Source organism: Mauremys reevesii, unplaced genomic scaffold, assembly GCF_016161935.1.
Source record: "Mauremys reevesii isolate NIE-2019 unplaced genomic scaffold, ASM1616193v1 Contig1, whole genome shotgun sequence".
Taxonomy (NCBI): domain Eukaryota; kingdom Metazoa; phylum Chordata; order Testudines; family Geoemydidae; genus Mauremys; species Mauremys reevesii.
Window position 1 is genome coordinate 1,473,033 of NW_024100715.1, and position 17,598 is coordinate 1,490,630.

General features: G+C 67.4%; 1 protein-coding gene across 2 annotated transcripts; it reads right to left on the minus strand.

The window, feature by feature from the left end:
• Nucleotides 1-273: 273 nt before the first annotated feature.
• Nucleotides 274-16,894, minus strand: VARS1 (valyl-tRNA synthetase 1). 2 transcript variants are annotated; one of them, XM_039517247.1, is made up of 31 exons: nt 16,753-16,894; nt 15,135-15,523; nt 14,618-14,761; nt 13,842-13,992; nt 13,281-13,444; nt 12,543-12,627; nt 11,108-11,208; nt 10,695-10,822; nt 10,340-10,504; nt 10,128-10,209; nt 9,409-9,528; nt 9,206-9,314; nt 8,582-8,670; nt 8,369-8,459; nt 7,842-7,966; nt 7,139-7,242; nt 6,276-6,434; nt 5,937-6,027; nt 5,449-5,554; nt 5,229-5,299; nt 4,781-4,906; nt 4,576-4,680; nt 4,223-4,291; nt 4,030-4,108; nt 3,348-3,475; nt 2,898-3,053; nt 2,351-2,557; nt 1,729-1,840; nt 1,445-1,620; nt 864-1,013; nt 274-471 (listed from the first exon to the last, which is right to left on the minus strand). In XM_039517247.1, the coding sequence occupies exons 2-31, from the start codon at nt 15,492-15,494 to the stop codon at nt 403-405; spliced, it is 3,822 nt and encodes a 1,273-aa protein (XP_039373181.1). In that variant the 5' UTR covers nt 15,495-15,523; nt 16,753-16,894; the 3' UTR covers nt 274-402. The 2 variants fall into 2 exon arrangements, with proteins under 2 accessions (XP_039373181.1, XP_039373182.1); XM_039517248.1 differs by lacking the exon at nt 16,753-16,894 and adding an exon at nt 15,920-16,053.
• Between the last annotated feature and the right edge of the window lie 704 nt (nt 16,895-17,598).

Sequence of the window (17,598 nt, forward strand, 5' to 3'; positions counted from 1 at the left end):
CCAGGACACTCTTCCCCCCCCCCCAAGAGCTCAACGGCCCCTGCCCCCTTTGGGGTCCGAATGCCCCGGTGTTGGGGGGGGTAGGGTGAGTCAGACACGGTGCCCCACATCAAGGGAGGATAAAAGCCCACCTGCTGCTAGTGGCGGAGGGAGCTCCCCCCTGGGGAAAGCCCCGGCTCAAATCCCACCCCAGCACCCCCCACGGCGCAGCCCCCAGCCCCACACACCCCAAGCAAGACCTGGGCTTTTCTAAATCGGCAAAATAGTTTAATATCTCCAAAAAAAAAATAGATTTGGCAGGGGGTGGGGGGCAGGAAATTGGAGAGCGGCGGGGGATGAGAAAATTAAGCCAGCCGTGGGGCAGCCCCCCAGCGGGGGGAGGAGCTGTGGGGTCCGTCGGTCTCAGATCATCCTCTGGAAAGTCTCCATCGCCTCCGTCACCTTCTGCAGCTCGGTCCGGCTCTGCTGCAGCTGCGGGAGACACGCGGCCGGGGGTGATGGGGTGGGACACGAGGGTGGGGGGGGGACACGCAGCTGTGTCCCCGCCCAGCACAGCGCCTCCCCCAGCTTCCCTGCCCGGCCTCCCCATAACACAGTGTCCCCTGCTCCCGAGTCCCCCCAGCAACCCCTGCCTGGCCCCCCACATCGCAGCACCTCCATCTCCCCTTCCCAGCCGTGTCCCCCCAGCACAGCGCCCCATTCCCCCTGCACAGCATCTCCTCCCAAGCCCCCCAGAACAGCCCCCCCACTTGCAGCGCCCCCTAGAGCCCCGAGAAGGAACGTCCCTTCCTGACCCCAGCAGGGGCAGGGCCTGAAGCATGAGGGTGGGAGCCCCCTGCTGTGTGGGGGGGGCAGCCGGGTACCTTGGCAGCGTCGGACTCCTGGACCTTGGGGGGCACCTTGGTGCCATAATCGGGGGTCTCCATCCGCTCCCGCAGCCGCTCGATCTGCTTCTGCAGCTCGCCCTGCTTCCCGGCCAGCTTGGCGATCTCCTTCTCCGCGTCGATCAGACCCTGGGGGGGGCACAGCCCTGCCCGTCAGCCGCCCGGACGCCGGGGTCCCGCTCGCTGGGGAGAGCCCCCCGCAGGGCCGTCCCGGACCCTGCTCCCTGGCTGCGGTTCTGTGGGGAGAGCCCCCCGCAGGGCCGTCCCGGACCCTGCTCCCTGGCTGCGGTTCTGTGGGGAGAGCCCCCCTGCAGGGCTGTGCCGGATGCCAGGGTCCCGCTCGCTGGCTGCAGCCATCTAGGGGAGAGCCTCCCACAGGGCCACCCGGACGTCTGGGTCCTGCTCAGTGCTCTGGTCGTATAGGGGAGACCCCCTGCAAGGCCACCCGGATGCCTGGGTCCCGCCTGCTGGCTCCAGCTGTCTAGGGGAGACCCTCCCGGACACCTGGGTCCAATCCCTGTGCTGCCGGCCCGGACGCCTGGGTCCCCGGCCCCTCTCACCTTGAGCAGCAGGTGGACGGTGCACTTGTCGGAGGCGACGGCCACGGCGCAGCCAGCGGGGGGCGCCTCGCCCGGGCCCAGCACCCGCACCAGGCCGGAGGAGGAGAGGCTGCGGATGTAGGCGGAGCAGCGGCTGGCGGCGTCGGCCGCGCCCGAGTCCAGGCACTGCAGGAAACCTGGAGAGGGGGAGGGGGGCGACGGGAGAGAGGTCAGGGGGTGCTGGGGGAGGGGTCAGAGATCAGAGGGTTTGGGGGGCAGATCTCCCCCCCCAGGCGGATACCCACAGTCGGCTCTGGTCCGGGTGAGGTTGTAGTCGGCCCGCAGGGAGCGCACGGCGCGGACGATGCCCAGCGAGAACTCGACCGAGCCCTCCAGCCCCCCGTCCCGCCAGCAGAACTGGAGCGGAGAGGAGAGGAGAGGGTTAACGGTGCCCCTCACTCCTGACCCGCAGCTCCTCCCAGCCCTGCCTCCCCCAGCCCTGCCGGTGCCCCTCACTCCCGCCCCGCAGCCCCTGCCAGCCCAGCCCCCCTGCCCCCCCAGCTCTGCCGGTGCCCCTCACTCCCGACCCGCAGCCCCTGCCAGCCCGGCCCGGCCCCCCCCAGCTCTGCCGGTGCCCCTCACTCCCGACCCGCAGCCCCTGCCAGCCCAGCCCTGCCCCCCCCAGGTCTGCCGGTGCCCCGCACACCCGCCCCGCAGCCCCTGCCAGCCCAGCTCTGCCGGTGCCCCTCACTCCTGACCCGCAGCCCCTGGGTCCCTGCCCCCGCCCCGCAGGTGCCCCTCCCTCCCGCCCGGCCGCCTGGGTGTCCCCTGCCCCCGCCCGCGGGTGCCCCTCCTCCCGCCCGGCCGCCCCTGGGTGTCCCCTGCCCCTGCCCCGCGGGTGCCCCTCCCTCCCGCCCGGCCGGTTACCTGCTCGGGGCTGGGGTAGGGGGTGACGCAGATGCTGGGGGGCGCCTGGGGGGCGCGGCGGGGCAGGCGCTGGAAAAGCTCCTCGCTGACGAAGGGCATGAAGGGGGAGAGGAGCCGCAGGCCGGCGTCCAGGCAGGTGTAGAGGGTGCAGCGCGCGGCCGCCACCGCAGCCGCCCCCCCCCCGGCCAACACGGGCTTCAGGCACTCCTGGGGCAGGTCAGCGCCGGCCCCTGGGGACAGGCCCCGTCTCCCAGAGCCTCCCCGGTCCCTGCCCTGGGGCCGGGACCCAGTGTCCCTGGGGGGAAAGCCCCAGGCCCCCCCCCAGGCAGCCCCATGCCCCCCCCCCAGCCAACCAGGAGCCGGTGTCCCTGGGTGGGAAAAGCCCCAGCCAACCAGGAGCCGGTGTCCCTGGGTGGGAAAAGCCTCCCCCCCCAGCCCCCCCGCCAGCCAGGAGCCAGCGTCTCTGGGTGGGAAGCCCCGTGTCCCATCTCCCCTGCCCCACACCCCCTGCCAGCCGTCTGCCCAGGGCCCCCCCCGGCCCCCTTACCAGGTAGACGTCGCAGAGCTCGTACAGCCAGAAGTTGTAGACGGCCGTGGTGACGCCCGGGAAGTCGTAGGCCCGGAACCCGGCGTCGCTCAGCTCCACGGCCAGGCTGAGCCGGCTCAGGATCCAGCGGTCGATCAGGCTCTCGGTGCCGCTGGGCTGCAGCCGGGGACGAGACGCTGCTGAGCGGGGGCTGCGGGCAGCAGGGGGCTCGGCAGGGGACACAGGGGGCAGTGGGCCACGGGGGGGGGCAGCAGGGGGCACCGGGCCAAGGGCTCAGCAGGGGGCACCAGGTGGGCACCTGGCAGGGGGACAGCAGGGGGCGCCAGGCAGCAGGGCGGGGGCTCAGCAGGGGGCGCCGGGCCGCGGGGCCAGCAGGGGGCGCCGGGCCTGCAGGGGGCACTGGGCCGCGGGCAGCAGGGGGCGCCGGGCCACGGGGCGGGGCCCTCTCACCTCCGGTCCGGGCGGGGGCTGGAACCCGGCCCCCAGGCCGCGGATGGCGAATTTGGTGGCGTTCCAGAGCTTGTTGCAGAAGTGCCGGTAGCCCAGGATGCGGTTCACGTCCAGGTTGATGTCGCGGCCTGGCGGGCGAGGCAACGGGGGGGGGAACGAAGTGGGAATTTGCGTCGTGTTTTCATGAGGCCGACGTGTGCCTCAGTTTCCCTGGGACTCAGCATGGGAAGAGTTAAGAAGCCAGGGCAGGGCCTGGCAGGGTTCACATCTCTGGGGTGGTGCAAACAGGGCACTAAGGGTGAGCTGAAACCGACCCACGGCAATGGGTGGCCAGCCCCAGCCGTGGACATGGGGCAGAGCCAGGCCGCGAGCCGGAGAACGAAGGGGGCAGGGCGGTGCTGTGGGGAGAGACCCGGTGCCCACAGACAGAGAGACGGAGCCAGAGACCAAGAGGGAATTTTCTGTTGTGTTTTTATGGCACCTGGGCGTGCCTCAGTTTCCCTGTGTAGGTTGCACGGCTCCCCCAGGGGTGCCAAAGGGCCCCGGAGTGGCGCAGAAGGGGCTGGCTGGGGGCAAACTCAGCCCTGATCTGCCGAGGGGCCGGGGAGCTGCGGGGGCAGGCGGGGCTGGGAGCAGGGGGGCCGGCCCCACGGCAGGGCTCTCGGGGCAGCCGGGAACTCACCCTGGGAGGTGTACGCGCACAGGGCGAAGCGCAGGGCGTCCGTGCCGCACTCGGGGATCCCGGCAGGGTAATCGCTTTTCTGGGGGGATGGGAAGAGGGGGGGGGATCAACTCCCAGCCAACCCCATTGTCCCCCCCTCCGTGCCCCCCACATGCAGCCCCACGGGTCCCCGCTCCCCCCCCAAGCCCCTCACCTGGCCCTGCCGGGCTCGCTCCACCTCGGCCGGCTCCAGGTTGCTCTCCAGGAGCTGCGCGTGCAAACCCTGCGGGGGGGGAACGGATACGGCTCAGGACGGTGCCAACCGGGGACATGGGCCCAGGCTGCCGAGAGCCTGAGCCCATCACCCAGAGAGCCGCACGCTGCCCCAGGAATCACCACGGGCCGTTAACTCTGAAACCTACCGATGGCCAGCTTCCGGCTAACCCCGCCCTAGGCATAGCCGGGGAGCCCCCTGCCGATCCAGGCGGCTGTCGGGCTCCAGGGCAGGGGTTCAGTTACATCTGGGAGGATGGGTTGGGGGGGGAGATGTCCCCCCCCAGCGGTTACCTCCAGCGTGATCCCGCTGATCACGTCCAGCGGGTCGATGACGTTGCCTAACGACTTGCTCATTTTCCTGCCGTGGGCGTCGCGGACGACGGCGTGAAGGTAAACCTGAAACACAGCCAGGCGGGGCGGGGTCAGGGCGGCCCGAGGCCCCTGGGCGGGCGCCGTGCCGGCGGGGGGGGGGGGGGGGGTCGTGCCCCGCTCTCACCTCGCGGAAGGGCAGTTTGCCCGTCAGCTTCAGCCCCAGCATGACCATCCGCGCCACCCAGAAGAAGAGGATGTCGTGGCCTGTCTCCAGCAGGGTCCCCGGGTAGAAAACCTTCAGGTCTTCGCTCTGCCGGGACAGACAGACGGTGACGGGACCGAGCCGGACGCCTGGGTCCCACTCCCCAGCCCCACCGGGGTGAGCCCCCCGTGCTGCCGTCCCAGACGCCCAGGTTCCTTCCCATCCCCCATCCCTCCCGAGGGGTGAGCGCCCCGGATGCCCGGGTCCCATTCCCCAGCCCGGTCTCCGCCATCCCCCACCTAGGTGTGGTGCCCTGTGCTGCTCACCCGGACACCTGGGTTCCATTTCCACCCCCCAGCCCCTCCCAGAGGTGAGCGCCCTGCGCCTCTGTCCCGGATGCCTGGGTCCCCTCCCCGCGTGGCAGACTCACAGCGTTGGGCCAGCCGAAGATGGAGAACGGGAAGAGGCCGGAGGAGAACCAGGTGTCCAGGACGTCGTCGTCTGGGAACGAGAGCGATGGAGAGACGGACGGACGTTAGTACAGGAGCCCACGGTGCGCGCCAGGCGACCGGCAGGGGGCGCTGTTCTCAAAGCCCCTCACTCCCGACCTGCAGCCCCAGGACCCCCCCTCTCCCGCCCCCCCGCCATACCTTGCCGCAGCGAGATCTTGTCCGGGGTCACCCCAAAGGCCTTGGCCGCTTTGTCCTTGGCCTCCTCTTCGCTCCGCCCGCTCACCCAGTATCGGCCGTCCGTGTCCTGGGAGGGGGGTTACCAGACGTCAGACCCCTGGGCCCATCGACCCCGGCATCCCGCCCCTCCCGGCTCAGACCCCGGGGCCCATCGAACCCCCCGGTGTCAAGCCGTCCTCCCCAGTTCAGACCCCTGGGCCCATCGACCCCGGCGTCTCGCCCCTCCTGGCTCAGACCCAGGGCTCTAGCCAGCTCAGTTTCCCCCATTACATAAGCCTGTAGCAGTGAGTTCCGCAGGTTAACGTGAATCAAAGCTGAATTCCCTTGTGTCAGTTTCTTTCCTCCTGCTGCCCCCCCAATACTGCCCCACACCCATGGTTTTGGGGTGGGCACGGACAGAGATTCGTTCCCCTCCCCAACTATTTCCTGGGGTTTCTGTCCCCCCTCACCTCTCCTGCGGGCACCGAGGGGTCGTCGACAGTGACGAAGTAGGCCGGGATGCGGTGGCCCCACCACAGCTGCCGGGAGATGCACCAGTCCCTGGGGAGAAAGAGCCTCAGACGTCACCTGGGATATTACTGCCTCCTTGTGGCAGGGCAGGGCAGGGCAGGGCGGATAAAAGATCTACTACCGCTGCTGTACCACAGCCAGGGAGGCAGGGCCTGCAGGGAGGAGAGGGGAGGGAGGCAGCAGGTTCCAGCTGCACCAACGCGGAGAGGTGCATGAAATAGGTGGATAAAAGCCCTACTACCGCGGCTGCAGCGGAGGGAGCGCCCCTGGGGCCTCACCTGATGTTGTCCATCCACTGGAACCAGGTCTTGCAGTGGAAGGGGGGCAGGATGCGCAGGTCCCCGCGGCGCACGGCGTCGGCCGCCCCCCGGGCCAGCCCCTCGCAGCGCACGTACCACTGCGGCTTCAGCAGCGGCTCCACCACGTCCTTCGAGCGGCTGGGGGGTGACAAATAGTCCCTGTGTCCTTCCGCCAGTCCTATCGTTCCCCTCATCATGGGGCAGCCGTCCGGTGCCCCCCATATCGCTCAGGAGCCCCCCACACTCAAGGGCCTAACCGCGCACCGATGCCCTTCACTTGTGCAAGTGACCCCTGCACGATATCCCTCCGCGCCCCCCCCCCCAATTGTCATCCACGTGCCGATATCCCTCCGCCCCCTCACACTGATATCCCTCCGCACAATTTAGAGTTCCCCCCCTTCCCAAGTGCTGATATCCCTCCGCCTCCCTGTGCCGATATCCCTCCGCGCCCCCCAGAGCCCCCACTCCTGCCCAAGTGCTGATATCCCTCCGCCCCCTCCCAGATATCCCTCCTCAGCATCCCCCTACTCTCTGCACACGTATCCTTCCGCCACTGAGAGCCGCCCTCACCTCTCCTTCAGATTCCCACCCCCTCACACCTTTCCTGATGCACAGATATCCCTCCGCCCCTTGCACCCCGACTCCCTGTATCCCGCTGCACCCTGTCCCTCTCCGCACTCAAACACGGCCCCCTACAACATCAGCCCACCCCTTAAAATAGTCCCCCACTGGCAAATCACTGCCCCTTCACAGATACCCCTCCGCCTCCCTTAGCAAGTGCTGCTCTAACTCCTGCCCCCCATGAGGATATCCCTCCGCCCCATCAAAGAGTCCCCCCTCACCTGCACACCGGCACCACCATGGGGTTGTCCTTGACATCCTTGAACAGCCCCTTCTGCTTCAGGGCCTCCAGCACAGCCCCCCGGGCCTCAAACCGCTTCATACCCTGCATTGGGGGGAGCAAGGAGGGTCAGACCCCCAGGGCTCATCCAGCCTAGTATCCCACCGCTACCACCACAGATCAGAGCCCCAGGGCTCATCCAGCCTGGTATCCCACTAATGCCACCACAGATCAGACCCCCAGGGCTCATCCAGCCTGGTATCCCACCGCTGCAACCACAGATCAGACCCCCCAGGGCTCATCCAGCCTGGTATCCCACCGCTGCAACCACAGATCAGACCCCCCAGGGCTCATCCAGCCTGGTATCCCACCGCTGCAACCACAGATCAGACCCCCAGGGCTCATCCAGCCTGGTATCCCATCGCTGCAACCACAGATCAGACCCCCAGGGCTCATCCAGCCTGGTATCCCATCGCTACCACCACAGATCAGATCCCCAGGGCTCATCCAGCCTGGTATCCCACTACTGCCACCACAGATCAGACTCCTCACGGGGGCCCATCCAGTCTGGTATCTCCTGCCCTAGATCAGACCTAAGAATTCCCCAGCCCCAGTTTGATGCCCCACTGCCGACACCACCAGTCCAAGCCCTGGGCGCATCCAGCTCAGTATCCACGCCCCCAGCCTGCTGGTCCCCCCCGTACCAGGAAGGGGGGAGGCACATTGATGAGGCACCCGCTGTCGTCGATAATGGTGACGCAGTCCAGGCCGTGGCGCTGCCCCACCTCGTAGTCGTTGTGGTCGTGGGCCGGGGTGATCTTCACCGCGCCTGGGGGTGGGGGCAGGTGTCAGACATGCCTCGCGATTCGCTGCAGCCCAGGGGCCCCTCCCCTTTCACCCCCAGCCTCACTCCACTCCCCAGGCACTGACCTCGCCGAGACCCCGGCCACAACCCTGGGACCTGACCCCAGCCCCATATTCACTCCACGCCCCATAGCCCCTCCCATGACTCTGGGCCCCGCCCCCCAAGTCACTCCACCCCCCCTTGGCCGGGCCCCTCCTGTGTTTCACATCACACCTTCCTAGGCCCCGCCCCCATTCACTAGGCCCTGGCCCCATTGGGTCCTTTGTCAGGTCCCTCCCCCACTCCATTAGGCCCCTCCTCTCCTCCCTCTTAGGCCCCACCCCGGCCCTTGGCCCCGCCCCTGCCCCAGGCCCCGCCCCCACGTACCAGTCCCGAAGCCCATGTCCACGAAGTCGTCGCAGACGATGGGCATGCGCCGCCCGGTGAAGGGGTGCAGGACGCGCTTCCCATGGAGATGCTGGAACGGGGAGGAGACGAGGGGGGGTCACTTGGGGGACCCCAAAACCAGACACCCCCAGGGATCACCCAGCAACCCCCTCCCCCTCCCCAAGCTCACACGCTCCCCGCCTGGGCCGGTACCTGGTAGCGGGGGTCCTGCGGATGCACCGCCACGGCCGTGTCCCCCAGCATGGTCTCCACCCGCGTCGTCGCCACGACAACCTCCTCGTCTGTGGGGAGAGAGTCAGACGGTGAGACCCCGAGCCAGCCCGACCCCCACCCCGGATCAGAACCGGCGCCCCCTACAGGAGACAGGCCCCATTCCCTGCCCCTCTCCCCCCCCCGATCAGAACCGGCGCCCCCTACAGGAGACAGGCCTCGTGCCCCGGATCAGAACTGGTGCCCCCAACTGGGGACAGGCCCCGTGCCCCATTCCCTGCCCCAGATCAGAACCGGTGCCCCCTATGAGGGACAGGCCCCATTCCTGGCACCCCTGTCCTGGATCAGAACCAGAGCTCCCTACCAGGGACAGGACCTGTGCCCCATTCCCTGCCCCTCCGGATCAGAACCGGCGCCCCCTACAAGGGACAGGCCCTGTGCCCCATTCCCTGCCCGCCCCGGTTCAGAACCGGCGCCCCTTACAGGGGACAGGCCCTGTGTCCCATTCCCTGCCCCCCTGAGCCAGCCAGTCCCCGCCCTGGGGTCAGATCGGAGGGAAAAGGCCCCGTGTCCTGTTCTCTGCCCTGCCCCCCTCCCTGGCCCTACCTGAGTCCTCGAGCTTGTAGGCGAATGACACCAGCACCCCAAATTCCACCTTGTCCTTGTACCCGGGGACGGGCAGGAGCGTCCGGCCAGGCAGCTCCTTCTTATCCACCTGGGGGCGGGAGCCGAGATGTCACCGACCCTCCCGCAAGCCCCTCTAGCTGGACCCCCCGCCTCCCTCCAGCTCCAGGTCCCCCTACACACACCTCGATGTCGGAGATGGCAGAGTGCAGGGTGCAGGACCAGTTGACCAGACGTTTGCTGCGGTAAATCACCCCCTCCTCGTGCAGCCGGATAAAGGCTTCCTGCACAGCGTAGGACAGTTTCTGCGAAGGAGCAAGAGGAGAGGTGAGATCCCTGCCCCCTGCTGGAGAGACATCGGAGCACACATCCCCGTGTCCTGCGCCCCGCACTGCCACCCAGGGAGGGAGATTCTCCTACGTGCGGAGCAAGTTCCCACGGGGCCGGCTCTGACCCACGCCGCCCCAGTGTGACCTCTGACTGCCCCGGGGATGGGGATCATGGGATGTTCCCCGCATGGGGGCACGCCACTGCACAGGGCAGAACTGGGGAAAGGCGGGGGTGATAGGAGCTGCATGGACCCACCTCCGGGGCCGGATGGGAGCTGGTGCCCCCTAGAGGGGACAGGCCCCCGCCCCATTTCCACCCCCCTGAGCCAGCCAGTCCCTGCCCTGGGGCCGGGGGGAGCCGGCGCCCCCTAGAGGGGACAGGCCCCTGCCCCATTCCCCGCCCCCCTGAGCCAGCCAGTCCCTGCCCTGGGGCCGGATGGGAGCTGGCGCCCCCTAGAGGGGACAGACCCCTGCCCCATTCCCCGCCCCCAAGCCAGCCAGTCCCCGCCCTGGGGCCGGATGGGAGCCGGCGCCCCCGAGAGGGGACAGGCCCCACGGCGCATGGCAGAGCCTACCGGGTCCATCGTGAAGCAGGCTCTATCCCAGTCCATGGACGATCCGAGCTTCTTGAGCTGATGGTAGATCCTGTCGCCCTTCCTGTGGGGAGACGGAGGAGAATCAGGGGGGCGCTAGGGGGCGCTGTGCTGCGGGGGGCTCTCCCCTGGCAGCCGAGGCAGCGCTCGGGGGCTGTGCCGTGGGGTGGGGACACCCCGATCCCGGCACTCACTCGTTCTTCCATGTCCAGACCTCGCGGACGAACGCCTCCCGGCCCAGGTCGTGCCGCGTCTGCCCCCGCTCCCGCCACAGCTTCTTCTCCACCACCACCTGCGTGGCGATGCCGGCGTGGTCGCAGCCCGGGTTCCACAGCGTCGTCTCGCCGCGCATCCGGTGCCTGCCGGGATGCCACAGCCGGGGTGAGGGGCACCGGCAGGGCTGGGGGGAGCCCAGGGGGCCGCGGGTCGGGAGTGAGGGGCACCGGCAGAGCTGGGGGGAGCCCAGGGGGCTGCGGGGCGGGAGTGAGGGGCACCGGCAGAGCTGGGGGGAGCCCAGGGGCTGTGGGGTGGGCGTGGGGGGCGTCTCACCAGCGGGTCAGGGCGTCCTGGATGGCGTTGGTGAGCGCGTGGCCCAGGTGCAGCGAGCCGGTGACGTTGGGGGGCGGGATGCACATCATGAAGAGCCCTTTGGGGTTCGGCTCAGAGACGCGCTGCCGCTGGGGGAAGCAGGGGGAGAGTCAGACTGTGTGTCAGAACCCCCGTACTGCCCCCAGAGGGTGAGTCCCTGTGAGCACAAGAGGCTGAGACTTGGGAGGCCAAGGCTGGTTCCACTTCGTCGGCACCCAAAATAGCCCCACACCTGGGTCAGCGCCCCCTGCTGGAGGGGACCAGCCCTGCCCTGGGTGTCTTATCCCCCCTACTGCTCCCACACACAGGGGCGATTCCTGTTATCTGAGGGCCACTCGATTCCAGCCTCGGGCCCCCGCCCGGCCCCCACTCACCCCGTACTCGGGCTTGAAGAAGCCCTGGCTTTCCCACCACGGGTACCAAGCCGCCTCCACATACTGCGGGCTGTAGGCGTCGGGCATGGGGCCGGTCACGTCTGCAGGGGAAGGAGAGAGAGGCCTGAGCAGGAATCCCCCAGGGTCCTGATCCGCCCCCCCACATGCACATCAGAGCAGTGACTGGAGACGAACAGGCAAACGTCTCTCCCCGTTAACCAGCCGGTCATCGGTCAGCCGCCATCACCAGCCAACCCGGCTCCAGGATCCAGAGCCCGAGAAGTTCAGCATGAGCTGTCAGTCCGGCCGTTCGTCTGTTTGTCCACCCCCAATGCCTCCAACAACGCAACCATCCATCCACCCAATAACCCCCCTGCAAACCAACCCCCCCCCAATCCATCCCAACCACCCAACAACCAACCAGCCCCTCAACAACCCAACCAACACCCCACTCGCCCCCCGAACCAACCAACCCCGCAACAACCCATCCCTCCAACAACGCAACCATCCATCCACCCAATAACCCCCCTGCAAACCAACCACCCCCGCAATCCATCCCAACCGCCCAACGACCAACCAGCCCCTCAACAACCCACCAAACAACCCACTTGCCCCCCAAACCAACCAACCCCCCAACAACCTAAGCAACCATCTACTCAACAACCCACCCAGCAACCCAACTATCCATCCATCAACACTATCAATCCCCCAAACCATCTACCACACCCCCGCCTCGAATCAGGCCGCAGAGCCGAGATCTCCAAGCCGTTCGCTCGCCGACGAGCCGGCTGGGCCCCGGGAGCCCCTGGGCGAAGGAAGCATCTCCCCAGCCCCGAGCCGGAGCCTGGTTCTGAAAACCACAAAACGACCCCGAGCGACACCCCGCATCCAGCACCCCCACCACGGATGAACCCGAAAGGTAATTTTCGACCAATCAGCAGCTCGGCCAGTCACCCCGCACGCGCCACCATCACCCGACCGTCACCCAGCCCTAACCAACCAGTGACCAGCCACCATAGCCAATAAACGCTCCATGACCACCAACCAATCAGTTGGCCGTAGCCGGCTGCTTTAGCTAATCACCACCCACCACACCCAACCACCTACCCACTATTAACAACCAATCGCCAGTGACCAGACATCAGTCGCTTCCAACCAGTCACTCACCAGCAACCAACCAGATCCCAACCTCTACCTAACCAGCCGCCATCAGCCAATCCTCAACTGCCACCAAGCCACACCCCCATGACACCAATTGGGGCGGGGCATAGGGGAGCTCCGCCTCCATCATTGGCTCCACCTCCCACTGCTGGCAGCATCCCTCAACCCCACCAGCTGAGACTAGCACCAACCTCCCCTTTGCTGTGGGGGGGCCCTGGTGCTGAGCAGCCCCCCCAGATCGCAGCCCGAATGCCTTCCCCCCGCCTCCCAGTACCTTTCTTCTCCCCCGGGCGTGTGGGGGTGTCGTAGGTCAGAACCCCGGGGTCTTTCTTCTCCTTCTTCTCGGCTTTTGCTTTTTTCTGGGTCCCGCAGGAAGGATTGTGGGGAAAGGAGAGAAGAAAAGAGAAAGGATGCGTAATGCTGCCCTTCGCCACAGGGGGCGCTGTGCTGCAGGGAGCGAGGTGGGGGGCAGCAGGGGGCGCCAGCATGCTCACTGCAGAACCCTTGTACTTCTCCCCCAACGAGTTGGGGTGGGAACCCCGGCGTCCTGGCCAGGCCCCAACTCAGCTGACTCGATTGTGCCCTCGCTAAAACGCAGCCTGTAATTTCAAAACAGCTACACGGTCCCCTGTCCCTCCCAAACTCTCGTGCAGCGTTCCACACAGCTGTTCCCCAGGCTGGCTGCATCTCAGCACCAGGCAGGCCGTCCCCAGGCAATGTTCCACGCAGCTGTTCCCCAGCCGCCCTGCCCCAGAGCTGGCTGCATCTCAGCACCAGGCAGGCCGTCCCCAGGCAACGTTCCACACAGCTGTTCCCCAGCCGCCCTGCCCCAGAGCTGGCTGCATCTCAGCACCAGGCAGGCCGTCCCCAGGCAACGTTCCACACAGTTGTTCCCCAGCCGCCCTGCCCCAGAGCTGGCTGCATCTCAGCACCGGGTAGGCCATTCCCAGGCAGCATTCCACACAGCTGTTCCCCAGGCGCCCCACCCCAGAGCTGGCCGCATTTCTCTCACCTCCCCCGTCTGCTGTTGGCTTTTCTCCTTCTTCTGCTGGAATTTCTCCAGCTTCTCTTTCTTCTTCGCCTCTTTCTTCAGCTGAGAGGCGCTCTTGACCGGGGCCTCCCCAGGGCCAGGGGCTGACCCCGCTGCTGGTCCCATCTCTGCAGGCACCACACGCTCTGGGATGGGGGAGGAAAATCAGGCTGGACTGGACCCATGAGCTACCACCATGAACCTCACCTGTGGGTCAAGCCAGCCAGGTATCCCCCCCACCCCATTCCCCCGGCCACCCAGATCACACCAATGGGCCCAGCCCCCAGATCAATGGGCTCATCCAAGCCGGTACCCCCACCCCCCCAGTCCTGCCCCCAATCAGACCCATAGACCCATCCAGGCTGGTATCTCGCCCCCACCACCATGAATCTGAGCCCTGGGTCAATCCAGCCCAGTATCCCCTCTGTAATATCCAGTAGCAGGGAGTTCCGCAGGCCACCGCGAAGCCAACGCAGCAGGGGCATTGCAGGCGGAGGCGGCTTGGAAGGGGGTGCTCTGGGCGGGTGTTCGGGGGTCACTTACCCTGGGTCTTCGGTTTGGGGGCGTCACCCCCACGCGCCTGCTCACACAGCTTCACCGGCCCCAGCACGGCCTGAAACTGGGGCTGGTTGATGCAAGTCAGGAACCAGCGCGTGACGTTGGGGTAAGGAGCCCGGCTCGGGGGATCCAGCACCTGGGGAAAGACCACGAGAGATTGGGGGAGGGGGGAACCATTATTGGTATGGGGGGCACGGGAGATACCATTATGGAAATGGGGGAGGGAGAGAGGAAAATTAGGAGATACCAATATTATTCCAGGGTGGAGGAGAGAGAAAAAAATCCTTAGAAAGGGGGAGAGGGAAGATACCATTACTGGAGGAGGGGCAATATCAGGAAATACCATTGTTGGAATTGAGGGGGGAGAAGATACCATTACTCAAATTCAGGAGGGGGAGGGGAATATCAGGCAATACCATCACTGGAATTGAGGGGGGAGAAGATACCGTTATTGAAATTGGAGAAGGGAGATACTACTATTGACAATAAAGGTGGTGGGGAGGACACAAGATGGGTCCCAACCAAAACTGAACCTTCCAGTCCCACACACAGACTCTGCCAAGTCCCCCCCCACCCCCACGATGTCCTAATGGCCACCCCATCTGCTCCCCAGTGTGTGGGGGAGAGGGTGGGGGTATCTTGCCTTCTCAGTCCCCCCCGCCACATTTCCCACCCTTCCCCCAATGCACCCCCCACCCCCACCCAGCAGCTGGGAGAGTGGGTCGTGGGGGGTGGGGCCACAGGGGAGCTGGGGCACCCACGTATTTGTAAGGCAGCAGCAGGGCACAGGCCACGGTCACGTCCGCCAGCGTCACAGCCTCAGCCACCAGGTACGTGCGCAGCTTCAGGTGCCCGTCCAGCACGGCCAGCGCCCGGCGCAGCTCGGCCACCGCCCGCTCCACCACCTTGGAAGGCAGAGAGACACGCCAGGGTAATGCAACAGACACGGGACCCAGGAGTCCTGGCTCCTCTCCCCCCTGCTCTAAACACTAGACCCCACTCCCCTTCCTGAGAACCCAGGAATCCTGGCTCCCCCCCCGCAGACTAACCTCTAGACCCCACTCCCTTCCCTGAGAACCCAGGAGTCCGGGCTCTGCCCACCCCCCCCAACCACTAGACCCCACTCCCCTCCCCTAGAACCCAGAAGTCCGCCCCCCCCTCGCTCTAACCACTAGAGCGCACTCCCCTCCCTGAGAACCCAGGAGTCCGGGCTCTCCCCACCCCAACCACTAGACCCCGCTCCCCTCCCGGAGAACCCAGGAGTCCGGGCAGTCTCACCTGCTTGCTCTGCTCCACCAGACCCAGGGCGGAGAAGGCGGCTGCGCACGCGGCAGGGGCAATCTCCCCTTCAGCGTAGCTCACCCACTGCTGCACCAGCGCGGCCCCCGCTGGCCCCTGCCCCCTCAGCCGCTCCGGGGACAGGAGATGAGCCACGGCGGCCGGGCCCGAGACCCAGACCCCCGGCCGGCTCTCCAACGCCGGCAGCTTGGGCAGGGGGCAGGAGGCAGGGGGCTGCAGGGGGAGCCCCTGCTCCGGCAGCTCCACCACCTCGGGCAGCGTGGGGGCATAGCGGGCTGCGATCAGCACCCGGTGGTTCTGGAAATTGTCCGGGTGCGGGGAGAGGTACAGGGTGGGCATGGCGAGGGCTGAGCACCCCGAAGACAGATCTGGGGATGGAGACACAGAGTTGGTAAGACAAGGGGCCTTTCCCCTGCCTGGGGCACCAGTTCCCATCCCAGGGCAGGGACTGGCTGGCTCAGGGGGGCGGGGAATGGGGCAGGGGCCTGTCTCCTCTAGGGGGCGCCGGCTCCCATGTGGTCCCAGGGCAGGGACCAGCTGGCTTGGGGAAGCAGGGAATGGGGCAGGGTCTGGCCCCTCTGGGGGGCGCCAGCTCCCATGTGGTCCCAGGGCAGGGACCAGCTGGCTGGGGCGGGGGCAGGGAATGGGGCCGGGGTCTGGCCCCTCTGGGGGGGCGCTGGCTCCCATGTGGTCCCAGGGTGGGACTGGCTAGCTCGGGGGAATGGGGCAGGGGTCTGGCCCCTCGAGGGGGCGCCGGCTCCCACCTGGCCCCAGTGCTCGGCTCTGACACCGGCTGAGCTGATGCAATCCCAGTGCCAGGACCCGCCTCTGAGAATCCTCCCGCTGGGGCGGGGCCAAGGGAGCTGTCACTGTGTGGGGGGGGGGCGCGATCCAAGCAACCCCCCCTCCCCAGCCAATGGCCCTAGGTACCCAGCCCCATCACCCCCCCCCCCATCACAGGATGGACCACAGGCAGCACAGAGTGGGGCAGACGGGGGTATGAACAGGGGATGGGGGGGGTGCAACTGAGGGTTGGGGGGAGCGGTACCGTCAGGATCATTTGTGGGGGCGAGAGGGACTGGAGAGGGAGGGGGTGTTAGGCCAGGGAGGTGGGGCTGGGAGGCTCTATGGGGTGGGGTGTCAGGGCTGGGTGCTGTGTGCCGGGGTGAGGACAGAGTGGATGTGGGATAGGGAGGTGCAGGGCGTGTTTGGGGCGGGGGTAGAATAGGGAGGTGGGGGCTAGGAGATCTATGGGGCAGGGGTGTCAGGGCTGGGAGGCTGTGGGCAGGGGAGGGCGGGAGGTAGTGTGGGGGCTGTGGGGCAATTGTGGGGATTAGGACAGGAGGTGGGAGGTGGGGGCTGGGAAGATCTATGGGGCAGGGGTGTCAGTGCTAGGTGGCTGCGGGGCAGGGGAGAGTCTAGGACGGGGGTGGGGGGCTGGGAAGATCTATGGGGCAGGAGGTGTCAGTGCTGGGGGGCGGGGTTCTGTGGGGCAGAAGGGGGCGTGGGGGGCCGGAGGGGGTGTGTGGGGGCGGGGCCAGGGTGGTTATGGGGCGGGGGGGAGGAGGCACCAGCCCCCCCTCCCGCCCCCCGGTACCTGCGCTCCCGGCCGCTGCTCCCGGCCCCACGTGTCTCCGCCTTTGGCTGATCCCGCCGGCAGGACCCGCCCCGGGCTGACCGCGGCGCCGCCTGATCCCGGCCTCCCCCGCACCAGCTGCTCCCCGCCCCCCGGCCCGCGCTGCCTGGGACACCCCGAGACCTCGGGGACGCCCCCAGCCCCACCCCGCACGAGCTCAGCCGGGGGACGGGATATTTCTGGTCAGGCACCTGCCGAGCCAGCCCCAGCCGGGGTCCTCGGCCACCCAACCGGCACTTGCAGAGCCATAGAGCGCTAAGGGCCGGTAGAGAGAGCGGCCGAGCCACGCTCCCTACAGCAAGAAAAGGCCATAGAGAGGGAAAGCGCTGGGGCCCGTCCCCTGCTGGCGGGAGTGAGTCACTGCAGCTCAGTGTATCGTGACTGGCGCTATAGGGAAGGGATTGGGGGTGACCAGTGGGGTGGGGGCAGGAGAAATGGGTGCGGGGGCAGGAGATCCAGCCCAGCATGGGGAGGGGAATTTCCACTGAACCGCAGAGGGCGTTGGAAACCCACCAGCCCCCACTCCCCTCCCAGAGCAGAAGAGAACCCAGGAGTCCTGAGTCCCTCCCACAGATAAAGAGCCGGGGACTCAGAGGTGCCAAAAAACCTTCTGTATTGAGTCTGGTGATTAGAAAACACGAGCAGAACCACTCCCCATTCACAGCTCTCGGGGCTGCCCTGCTGGGATGATGTGGGGTGTCAGGCCGTGGCATGGCCCCCTGCTGGCGGGACGGGGCTGTCAGGCCACGGGGTTCCCCTGCTGCCCCCCTGCTGGGGGGATGGGCTCTCAGGCTGTGGGGTGTCCCC